Below are 12,828 nucleotides of genomic sequence, written 5' to 3'. Positions count from 1 at the left end.
AGAATTTAATTAACAATCTGTCTATATAAGATTATTTTTTTAATTTCTAATTGATCTTTGTAGCTTTTTTACTATATAAAGATCATTATATCATATCATATAACCATAAAACCATAATGATAAACCTTAGTTTGACGATTGTTTTTCGCTAAAAAAAAAAATTAAAAATGCATTAAAACTATGCAAAGAAAATAATTTTTCGGAGCCTTTTCGGTCACAGTTCGCAGAGGCTAAAGAAAAACTATAAATACGAAACTAAGAGGAAAAAGTACGAATATGAAAGTTTAGTATTTACTTCGCTTTCTAATACAAAATCTTCCAATGAATTTTGGCACGCAGTCAGGCAGTTCAAACAAAATAAAAACTCTTGCGACCTACCAACTAGCGTATGGGAAATCTTCTATTTATCAATTAATATCTCCAAAATTGAATTACAGTATAACTTTTTTGATATTAGACATCCACTTTTAGACCACGAAATTTCAGTTTTTGAAGTACACGAAGCTTTAAATGGCTGCAAAAATGGCAAAAGTCCGGGCGAAGACGGTGTTCCATATGAATTTTTAAGGGACCTTCCACCTGGATAACTTATTTAATTTCCTTTTTTAACTAAATAAAGAAATACCGTGCCATTCCGCATAATTGGAGTCGCATTATCTTGACAATGCTCCATAAAAATGCTCGTGTCAATTGTATTGTGAAACTTTTCACAACGATCATTTTAAGGAGACTGGAGGTATGGTCAGACGAGAACAATTGTATCCCTGAGTGTCAAAGTGGCTTTCGAAACTCCAGAGGGTGCGCAGACAACATTTTTACACTAATAATGTCTGCTCAATCACATCTGCGTCTTAGAGGGCGAAAAGTTTATGCACTTTTTATTGATTTTAAAAGAGCCTTTGACTCACTTTCACACGACCTTTTGTGGCAGAAGCTTTACACGTTTGAGCTGTCAGCATCAGTTATTTCTATTATAAAGTCGCTATAGGATTGTCGTCAGTTTTAGGGTAAAAAGTAGCAATGAGCTCAACAGAGAGTTTCCGGTGTCGGAAAGAGTTCTACAGGGAGAATCTTTGGGCCCCTTTTTTATTTTCACTATTTTTTCGGAGTCAGGGTCTCGATGGTATTAATATTGACAGTATTGCTAACATCCTTGCTTTACTGTACTGCGATGATGCAGTTATATTCTGTCCTACTCTGAAGTCGATATGAAGTGAAAATTGCTGGCTCTTGAAGATTACACACATCAAAATGGACTTACTGTCAATTTAAATAAAACCAGAATCTATAATTCAGTTGTCCTGGGTGTCTTGCCTAATAATGTTACCTGACAGCATTGTGCGCCTAGAATTTGGTGTAACATACACCTTTTGTTAACTATTCTTAAATTAGCTATTACTTGGCTAATCAAATTTTTATCTATGAAACCCTCCAGAAACCCACAAATCCACCATAAGAGACAGCTGCAACTTGAAAACCCTGACACTTCCTATAATTGGATTCAGCAAATAAAGAATTTATTTTTTCAAAAATTGATTTTTGCATGCCATTTATATCATTAACGAGTACCTACCTAAAGAAGAATAAGTCTTGTTTATTATTTTTCTCCTAACTAAACGTTCTATAATCAATAATTATTAGTATTTTATTTTTCTTATGATACACATAATATGGTTTTGGTTTATGTAATTATTTATTGTTGTATAATTAGGTTAGTGATTAGTTTATATAGGTTATAACTATGGCCAATTTTTCACGTTACTGTTTTTAGTTTTTTATATTAAATAATTCTGCCTCGCTACCAATTTTTTAACTGTAGTTTTTGTAAACGGTGCTTTATGATTCAGCAGATTTCTTTATTTTGTTTTTGTTTAAAGATATTTTTCCTTGTAATGCCGGTACTCTATTGCTATAAGTATATATTGTATTACTTTAGAAGCAATAAAATTATATTGTCTATTGTCTATATAAAGTTTTGCCAGAATAATTAATTTCTGCAGTCCAGAAATTGCTCGTCTATGAATTTTTTATTTTGTTAAATCCTGAAATATTCAAGCCTCCAACCTTCAAAGGAGTCGTGGATCCAAATTAGCACCCAAAAATCTTATATATAATTGTCATCCACACCATAGTTCAAATTTAAGAGGTCCTTTAGGAAAAATACAACCCTCTCTCACTGTCAGTGCTAACATTTATTTGCAGCAAACCATTTTTCTGCTCTAGCTTGTGACTCAGTCAGAGAATCCTCTAAAACCCCGTCTATGAAATCTGATGGTAATAATAAACTTTATTTCCAACAGGTCACAAATACCCAGTTACAGGAAAATCAATTAAATATATAAATGTACAAGTACAAATGCATGAACTGTATTAGATCCATGCAACTAAACTATAAAAGAATTGCTATATAATAAAAAAAGTAGTGAGTTTGAGAGTGACTCTCCATTGACTGAGTAATTAAAGACAACTGGACTTTTGATTCGAAAGTAGCTGGCCACATTACACTTGAAAACATTAAGGTTAGGCCTGTTCAAAGTGCACTAATGGTGTACATTATTGATGTTCTCTTGCAGTTGACCACAATCTGCTATAGAGTCAATCTTATGGAAAAGCTTTAGGCCATCAGCATATGCTAACCGAGAGCAATTGAAGGTGAAGGTCAAGTCGTTAGCGAAAACGTTCAAGAGAAGGGTGCCCAAGTTAGAGCCCTGAGGAACTCCAGTGGTGGGTGAAAAACAAGCAGATCTAAAGCCTTCGAACACTACAAACTGAGAGCGGTCAATTAAATAGGATTTGAGGAGCTTTATCAAGCGATTGGAGAATCCAAACTGGCGTTCAAGCTTATTTAATAGGATGAAGTGGTCAATCTGGTCAAAAGCCTTTTGAAAGTCTGTGTAGATAACATCGATTTGACCTCTATGATTAAGTGCTTCGCACACAAACTGAGAGAAGAATGCTAGGTTTGTAGTACATGAGCGGCCAGAAACAAAGCCATGTTGATCGTTGGCCAGCATGGACTTAACCTTGGGAAAAATTAATTTATAAAGAACCAACTCGAATAACTTTGAGAAATTGCACAGAATGGATATAGGGCGGTAATTCTCTATTGTTTCAGCATCTACCTTTTTAAAGAACTTTGACTTGCTTCCAGATATTGGGAAAAATACCAGTGTTAAGGATCAGATTAAAAATGTGGAGCAGAAGGTCAGTAAGTGCAACAGAGCAGTCCTTAGTTAAAAAGCTAGGAATTAGATCTGGGCCAGAGATCATTTTGCTTTTGAGACACTTGCTCGCCGTTATAATGTCGCGAGTAGCCGCGAGCGAGACGACGTCTATGCAAGTTAAGGGAGGTTCAGAGGCGACAGGATGATCGCTGGGATGTGAGTTCGTGTATACACTCCCGAAATAATCCCCAAAAGCTGATACAATGCTGTCAGGCGTATTGTATGATTGGTTAGAAAGCTTCATTGAGCCGGGGATTTGAGACTGATTACGTTTGTTTCGAATAAAAGACCATAATTCACTCGGATCGGAGGTTATTTTGTTCTCAATACTATGGATGTACATTTTGTAGGCTTGTGCAGAGATCTAAATATCTTTAGATGATAGACTTGGAAATCTTAAAATCACGAAATGCTCTTTCCTTTTTATATATATTACGAATTATGTCCCCCGAAAACCAGGGAGGGAAACGTCTTTTACGTTTTACCTTGAAGAGTACCGCTCTAGCGAAAGTGTTGTTCAGTATATCATAAAAAACCTCACATGCAGAGTTGACGTCCTGCTGCACCGTGACAGGCGACCAATCAGTATCTAACACCTGCTAGCTGACACAAAAGCGGAAAAATAGCCTTTCTAAATTTAAAATTAAATTTTATTTTTATTTTATTATTATTAAATTTAAAAGATGTTGAAGATATTATGGCGTCATCAGCGAAAAGTGTAGATTTAGTCTTATAGTGTGAGGAGATAATTAATATAAAGGAGCAAAAGTGAGGGCCCCAAAATTGATCGTTGCGAAACCCAAATGTTTAAAACACTTTTTCCTGAATAAGTTCCACAAACTATTTGTACTCTATCGTTTAAATAGGATTTACTAAAGGAGATACTGTTGTTAGAAAACTTATAACTTAATAGTATTTAAAGGAACTATTAAAGGAGAAAAGTTGAACAATACTTAATCTTTAATCTACAAAAAAAACATGCCCATTCTGTTCTTTCTGATACCGAACTGGCATGCAATGACAACAGCCATTGGCCTCTAAGAAGTTTTGAAAGTCCAGGAACTGATGAGGAAGCAAGGGAATCGCATCAGTCTGTAATTTTAGGATGATTCATGCCTCCCTTCTTAAATGCAGGACAAATTATAGCTGCTCTCTGTTGGCAACTCTTTTTCGAATGTATTTTGTTCAAAACATAAATTGATCTGACTCAGAGTGAGCGCAACACGTACTAAGACGATAAACGCATGCAATAGAATGTGGTTTATGTACTAATTGGCCTCAGGCAAATTGTACAAAACTGTATGAACCTTTTTTCGTGTATGATTTTAACAAAATCTATGATGAGACAAGAAAAAATTAAAAGTAGCGAATGGATTTGCGAGAAACGCAGCGAAGTCAGCGTTAAATGTTGCGATTGATAGAATAGTTTTTTTATTAATTATAGCTAATGCCACTATTTGCCTAATATTTGTGAAATTAGTTTATTACTTTCGTCCCTAATTTTTAGAATATTTGCGGATGCCCTTACTGTAAACATATTAGAAACCTCAATGACAGTAAGCCATAATTTCTTTCGATTATATTAATTATATTTCGATATTAACTTGCTAATTTTGTTTCTGTTTTTTTATATTTTTGGTATAGCTTGTTTCTAATTTCAATTGATTAAAGAATTACAGTATAGTAATCAAGGTTTCTTCCCTTTATGCATCTGACGAATGTTAATAATTTAGTTGACCTCTTGTACGAACAACAACGACATTTACGTTCATAATAAAGTTTAAATAACGCTACCTACGTAGCGTACGTTTCGTCACCGTCGATTTCTTTATTTGGGTCGTTCATACGCTCGAGCCGAAGAACTTTCACTTTTAAAAAAGTCTCTTAAAAGATATCGGGAGAAAATCTGCGGTTTTATTTATAACAACAGTTACAAGAATTATAGAGGATTTATTAAGTCGATCTATAATAGGAAAGTTTCCATATCATTTTGAATTTCGCGCCATTGTTTGGCACAGTAGTTGGCAGTACTGTAAACATAAGTCGGCGCATAACCTTAAAAATCCATTTGACATTAGTTTGTTGGTTGGCAACACTTTGACAGATTTCGATTGTTTCATTTCTAGGTTATATTGTGACAACAAGAACATAATAAATATACCTGGACTGCTAATGCATATGGCCACGATATACCCAAAAATGGCCACTGCCTGGTGGCCGCCATTTTTCTAGTGGTTGTGTCTTTTTGATCTTAGTCACTCTAAACATTTTCAGTGTTGCCAACAAAAAATATATTAAATAACGGTAATGAAGTTGACGACGCTGACGTGTGAGTATAGCGGATTGCCTAGTTTTTGGCGATTTGTAAACGACGCTTGGGTATATCGTCTGCAAAAGGCGATATAGCTTCCTCCTTATTTAAACGTATTTGGTGCACTGTTTCTCAAAACCGAATTATTGTGAATTGTCTGTCTGTCTTTATGATAGAATAATATATAGAGTTGTTTATTTTTACTATATAAACCCTTGATAATTACAAACCCTCTTAAAATCATGTATATGTTGATTTTTATAGATGGTTGTACCTATATAACCGATTGTTATACCTATAAGTGCATGCATCTATCTCAAGTTAATTAAAACTTTGTCTCATTTTAGGTGAGGATTATTCTTTCATAAATTTTAACGAAATTCCTAAAAAAAACCCAGGAAAAATCACAGATCTAAGGCAACTCTCTCAAAATTCTTAAATAAATGTAACTTTCTATTTTGTATTTGTAAACATAACCTCCCAAAAAGTTTAATTGTTTTGTTTTCCTACAGTTGGCACAACTGAAATTTGTCAGAGTGACCAACATCGAAAGGACACAAGCGCGCAAAATGGCGGCCCCTAGTAGTGTAAGTCTTCGAAATCGACATGTTCTTGTTTCATCTAAATTTTGCGCAACAAAAGTTGAAGAGTTCTATATGCTAGATTTTACGGAAATGAACATTCATGCAATTAGGGCCTGGATTGCCAAGTTTCGAAAGAGATTGATTCAGCAGTTTTAAAATCATTTATAGCTAAATTGGATCACACTATCACAAGAAAACCAGTAAAGAAAGAATCACAAACTTTTGGCATCTTGGAATTCTGATGGCACTCACAAACTTTGAAACTTCTGGCGATTGGAAAATCAAAAAACACCAGAGCATTCAAAAATTTGCTAAAGCAAAAGCTTGGATGACTTTAGTATTGTTTGAACAGTGGTGGACCAATGTCTTGTACCCAAGTAAGCAAATTTTTGAGAGAAAGCAAGACTCCGGAAAAGGTGCTACTTCTTATTGATAAGGCTTCTAGTCATTGTAGTGACGAAGAATTAGTTAGCGATAATGGCTGGATTATTGCAATGATTTACCATCAAATAAAATTGCCTTAATTCAACCAATGGATTAGAATGCATTAGGCTTAACGAAGCTTTTCTATCGAAAAAGCCTTCTAGCAATTAAAAAGATTTTAAGAGTTTGAACATCAAATTTGCTGTATGCCTTCTCCATAATGCTTGGGAAATAAGGTCCAGCAAGTCTCTTAAAAAAATGCTGGGATAAGATTTTGCTAACTCAACTGACGTAGCGGATGGAGATGAAAGATGTAGCAAAAGAAATTGATGAGGTTTGCGTAATACTCCAGAACATAGGAAGTAGTAAAGATGTAGACGTTGCTGAAGCTCTAGATTGGATTGATGGCGATGTTCAATTGCTTCATTTGACTCGATTGGGTGATGAAATGAAGATGTCCAGGAAATGACCTCGGCTTAGAAAATTAAAAATTGAGATGCTATAAGTCATTTAAAATTTTTTACAGATAATAATCTTTCTTTAGCTGATATCATCACTCTGCAAAGATTAAAAGAAACAGTCTATGAAAAAGACCAATGCAACAGTCAACAGGTTAAAATCACCAACTTCTTTCAATGAGTTGAAAAACATTTAAATGGTCCAAATCAGAAGAAAGTGAAGTATATTAATAAGTTAAAAGAATCTGAAAAGCAAAGACCTAAAAAAAATTATTCAAAAAAACTGCTTCACACCAGTAAAGGAGATATAGAAGTAACTAAGAAAGATAGTAGTAGATTTGAGAGAGCAAAATACAAATTCGACAAAACCTCCCAAATCGAGAAGAGAGATTGGGTAAATTGCCTGGTAGCAGAGCCCATCAGAAAGAAGAAGAAGTTGTCGAGTGTTTTGTTTCATGGTTAAGTTATGACAACTTCAAGTGGCACTAAGTTATAGGTTGGTTTGCCACGTCGCCTTTCACGCAGTCAACACGTAGTTGTTCTTTGTCCTTTTCTTTTTCCCATACCTGGGACACATTTTCCACCTATAGAAGGTGGTTTGTTAATACCATTCACACTAGTAACCAAGCGAGATGATGCCGGAAACATCGTGGGAGAAGCAGACTACGACCCAACACTGAGAACTCACTTTACAGCGGAGTGTAGGCACGAACTTAATAAATATACCTGGACTGCCAATTCAATAAAAAGTAAATGACCACTACTAGGGGGCCGCCATTTTGTGTGATTGTGTCCTTTCGATGTTGATCACTCAGACATTGCACCGATTCGCAACTGCTTGGGGACGGTCAAAAAAGTCGTCAGTTTCTTTTGAAATTGTAACAATGCTGGAATTATTTTAAAGAAAACCATTTTTGAATCGAAGACTGGCGCCAAGTAAACTCGTCTTCTGAAATTTTGCAAAACGCGTTGGATTGAACACCTCGCATTACTTAGCCTATTCTACGATACCATAAGATTCATTGATTCCACTCTGGAAGAAATGGACGACCTGAAAGTAAAATCTGATGGTGTGCAGCCAAATGAGCTACTTGCTTCTATTCGAACGCCACAGATTAACAGGTTAACTAAAAGTTTGAGTCTCAATTTACAAAAAGAAGATTGTGATCTAAGTAAATGCATTGAATACGCGAACGATGTCCATGATGAAATAAATGACATGCGTACAAAGGCAGACGAAACATTCCGAGAAATTTTTGAAGTAGCGACACAGATTGCTGAATCGATTAAGACCGTGCTGACGGTTCCTCGACGAGCAGGACGTCAGAAAAACCGGGACAACTATGCTGGAAATGCTGAAAAGTACTAAAGGCGATCAATCTACATTCCATTTTTGGATAGGTACTCTGAAGAGCTTGAAACAAGATTTTTAAAGCAACGAGATCTGCTTTCCAAGATACAAAACAATATCCCAGCAAACTGTGCAGAGATTGATAAGGTTGAATTGGACAAGACCATCTCTGTTTTCAAAGAAGTATTGCCGAGTGAATTTACTGAGACAACTATACATTTTATTTTTCAATGATCATCGAATGACGACATTTTTATCTAGATGATCATTGAATTATATTGTAGCTATTCATCTCACGTAGGCCTGAAGCTTGATTTAGAAGCACACTCAAGACGTCAACCTTTATGTCACTATACCCATAAATCATTTATCGAAAAAACTGATTTATATTGAAGATTTATGCATTGCAATAAAATTATGAAAAAGTTATTTAATAATATTTTTTGTTGGCACCACTGAAAATGTTCAGAGTGACCAACATCGAAAATTTACAACCACTATAAAAATGGCGGCCACCAGGCAGTGGTCATTTTTGGGTATCGCGGCCATATGCATTAGCAGTCCAGCTATATTTATTAAGTTCGTGGGTGTAGCTGATCAACCTAAGTGAAATAAGAATAAAGAAGACAGTGAATCCAAGTGAATTACCTTTAAGTCTGGCACAAACCAGAGACGAGGCCACAGAAGAGAAAAAGAACTTTTAGTACACACTATAGTAGAGCAAGCTGGTAGAAGGTAGAATAGCCCAAGTAGCTTAGACGATACTTGACGGAAGAAGAAGATGAAAAAAAAAATTATTTGCAAAAAATCATACTCACTTTTTTGCACCTTCTTGATGCACACGTTCCTCATCCTCCTCAGTCTCGCCTCCTCCTCGTTACACGTGACCAAACGGGGTCCCGATTGGCTGGCGGCGAGCTGCGCCTGCGCCTGCACCCTCTGATACCCCACGTCCCTCGCCGGATAATTGGGGTCGTAGCTCCGGCCCTGCTGCTGGTTGTACTGATCCCTGCCGTAATCCCTACCGGACGACGGATTATAATTACGATTATTGGGGTCCGCATTGTATGGGTCACGATGATCCCGATCAAAATAAGGGTCCCTGTTACCGTCCCTGCCGTTGTAGTCCCTGTTATAGTCCCTGTTGTTGTTGTTGTACTGACCCCCCTGCCGGTCCCTACTGTCGTAATAGGGATCGCGGCCGTTGGGGTCTCGACTGTTGAAGTCGCGGTTTCTCGAATCCCTGTCAAAAGTACGACTGTTAGGGTCCTGATCCCTTACGTTCGGGTTACGGTCGCGATTACGCTCGTTGTAGTCCCCGGAATCATGCGAACGGTCCCTATCGTTAGGATTACGCGACTGATAGTCCCTATCGTGAGGAATACGTAATTGATAGTCTCTATCATTAGCCTGACGTGATTGATAGTCCCTATCATTAGGATTGCGTGATTGATAGTCCCTGTCATTAGGATTACGTGATTGATAATTCCTATCGTTAGGATTACGTTCCTGGTAGTCCCTATCGTGAGGATTACGTGATTGAAAGTCCCTATCGTTAGGATTACGTGATTGATAGTCCCTATCACTAGCATTATGTGATTGATAGTCCCTATCGTTAAGATTACGTGACTGATAGTCTCTATCATTGGGATTACGTGGCTGATAGTCCCTATCATTAGGATTACGTGAATGATAGTCCCTATCGCGACTGACCCCATCCCTATCATTGAAATGTCTCGTTTCATAATCGTTTACCCTATCAGAATACTCCCTACTAGTCCCGTTACGATAATCAGTCCTATTATTAAACCTGTTATAATAGTCTCTAGTCCCGTTGCGATTATTATCGTGAATAGTCCTATTATTATAATAGTCAGTGGTCCTATTTTTTAAGTCGTTCTCATTATATAGTGAGTCCCAAGGGTCCCTAACGATGTACTTTTTGTTGTCGTTGTTATTAGGGTCGCGGGAACGTGGGTCGTTAGGGTCACGATATCGGGGGTCGTTAGGGTCTCGATAGTGACTATCGAGGTGGCGGTACTCCGGCCGGTACGGAGGGTTGTCTCTATAAAAAAATGATTTTCTAGTCAGTTTTTTCTTCTTGTGGGGTGATTTCTGGGGACTACTTTACGAGGTTTTTTTTTTCGAGGGTTCCGATGGGGTCTAAGTTGTGCTAAAGCCGGCACTTTGACGTTGGAGGGTGGGAGAAAGAGAGAGAGCGAAATAGAGGGTGATGGGATTTTATAGCTGAGTTTTGTTATTAAACAGGTGCTAAAATCTAGTTAACTAAGGCTTGGAAGATTCGAGAAAGTTATTCAGATTTTAATGTCATGAAAAATGAAATTCGAGAAATCCATCTATAAATAAGTTCTAGACTCGAACGTTATCAAAACTTGAGTTCGAGAAATCTTTCTCGAAAAAATATCAGTTCTTCGAATTTTTAAAATAAGCAACCTTGAGTTGTTTTTCAGTAAATTTTTCCAATTAAGCCCTTAATGTCATGAAAAATTAAATTCGAGAAACCGTTCTTAAAACTTCTCGAGAACATTTGAGTTTTTCAAATATTGAAATTAAGCAAGTTTGGCCCATTTTTTAGTTAATTTTTCCTAATTGAGACTTTAATGTCATCAAAAATAAAATTCGAGAAACCGTTCTCGAGAAAATTACAACTTTTTAAATTTTTAAGATATTGACTTTTAAAGACCTGTCCATTTGGGGCTCTTTTCCAATTAACACTTTTACGTGCTCAAAAATAGAATTCGAGATACCGTTCACGAGAAAATTGCACCTTTTTTAATGTTCAAGACTATCGGGTAAGGGCTCTTTTTCAGGTAATTTTTCCAAATGAGATTTTAAGGCAATTGAATTCGAGAAACCGTTTTCGAGTGAATTACAGTTTTTTGAACATTTAAGATAGATATGTTCAAATTCGAGATTCTATTCTCGAGAAAATTGCACCTTTTTTTAATTTTTAAGATAGACATGTAGAGTCGAGGTTTTTTTAAAAAAAAATTTTCCAAATAAGGCAATTAAAAATTAAATTCGAAAAACCGTTTTCGAGAAAATTTGAATTTTTTGAATTTTTAAAATAGGCTTAAGTTTAAGCTTTTTTTGCAGTACATTTATTCTAATGAACCTTGTCAAAAATTGAATTCGCGAAATCAATTTCGAGAAAATGTGTGTTTCTCGAATTTTGAAAATATATACGCAAGTTTGGGCTGTTTTTGAGTTCAATCGATTATCAAAATTTCAGTACATTTTTAAGATAGGCATGTCGAGTTGAAGTCTTTTCCAGTTAATTTTTTTTAATTAGGACTTTAAGGTCATGAAAAAATAAAATTGAAAAACCATTCTCGAGGAAATTTGATTTTCTCGAATTTTAAAAGTGACTTTATAGAAATTGGGCTATTTTTCAGTTAATTTTTTGTCATAAAGACTTTAATGTAATGAAAAATTAAATTCAGAAAATCATTCTCGAGAGAAAATTGAAGTTTCTCGAAATTCTAAAATAGGCCTGACAAGCGAGAAGTTTAAAATGTTTTCCAATTAAAACTTGAACTTTACACATGAAAATTGAAATTCGAGAAACCGTTCTCGAGATAATTACAACTTTTTATATTTTTTAGACATCTCGAGTTGGAATTCTTTTTCAGTTAATTTTGTTCAATTAAGACTTCGACTAAGACTCGAGAAACCGAGTTTAGAGAAAATTGCCACTTTTATAATTTTTACGAAAGACATGTGGAATTAGGATTCTTATTTAGTTATTATTTTCTAATTAAGACTTTATTGTCATGAAAAATCAAATTCGAGAAAGTGTTCTAGAGAAAATTTGAATTTCGCGAATTTTTAAAATAAGCAAATTTGGGATGTTTTTAAATAATTGTTACTAATTAAAACTGAAATATTATCAAAAATGTAATTCGAAAAACCGTTCTCGAGAAATGTACAACTTTTTAAATTTTTAAGACATATCGAGTTAAAACTCTTTTTTAGCTAATTATTTTCCAATTAAAACTTTAATGTATTTAAAAATTAAATTCGAGAAACCGTTCTCGAAAAAATTGAAGTTTCTCGAATTTCTAAAACAGGCCTGGCAAGCTTGAAATGTTTAATTGACTTGAACTTTACACATGAAAATTGAAATTCGAGAAACCGTTCTCGAGATAATTACTACTTCTTATATTTTTTAGACATCTCGAGTTGGAATTCTTTTTCAGTCAATTTTTTCCAATTAAGACTTGAACGTTGTCAAAAATTAAATTCGAGAAACAGAGTTGTCGAGAAAATTGCAACTTTTTTAATTTTTATGATAGAAATCTCGAATAAGGGTTCCTTTTGAGTTATTATTTTCTAATTAAGACTTCTAATTAAGAAATTCGAGAAACTGATCTAGAGAAAATTTGAATTTCGCAAATTTTTAAAATAAGCAAATTTGGGATGTTTTTAATTAATTGTTACTAATTAAAACTGAAAT

General features: G+C 35.2%; 1 protein-coding gene across 2 annotated transcripts in view; it reads right to left on the bottom strand.

Moving 5' to 3' along the window:
* LOC126747022 (uncharacterized protein DDB_G0283697-like) overlaps positions 1–12,828 on the bottom strand; it is a 34,549-nt gene that overhangs the window by 1,163 nt on the left and 20,558 nt on the right. Inside the window, exon 3 of one of the 2 annotated variants that reach the window (XM_050455506.1) lies at positions 9,170–9,372. In XM_050455506.1, the coding sequence (XP_050311463.1) occupies positions 9,170–9,372 (203 nt within the window). Of the gene's footprint in view, positions 1–9,169; positions 9,595–12,828 lie in introns of both variants that reach the window. The other variant, XM_050455505.1, reaches the window with a different exon arrangement.

Source organism: Anthonomus grandis, chromosome 18, assembly GCF_022605725.1.
Source record: "Anthonomus grandis grandis chromosome 18, icAntGran1.3, whole genome shotgun sequence".
In the NCBI taxonomy this organism is placed as follows: domain Eukaryota; kingdom Metazoa; phylum Arthropoda; class Insecta; order Coleoptera; family Curculionidae; genus Anthonomus; species Anthonomus grandis.
The sequence above is the reverse complement of the archived record's forward strand: the minus strand, read 5'-3'. Positions and strand labels throughout refer to the sequence as shown.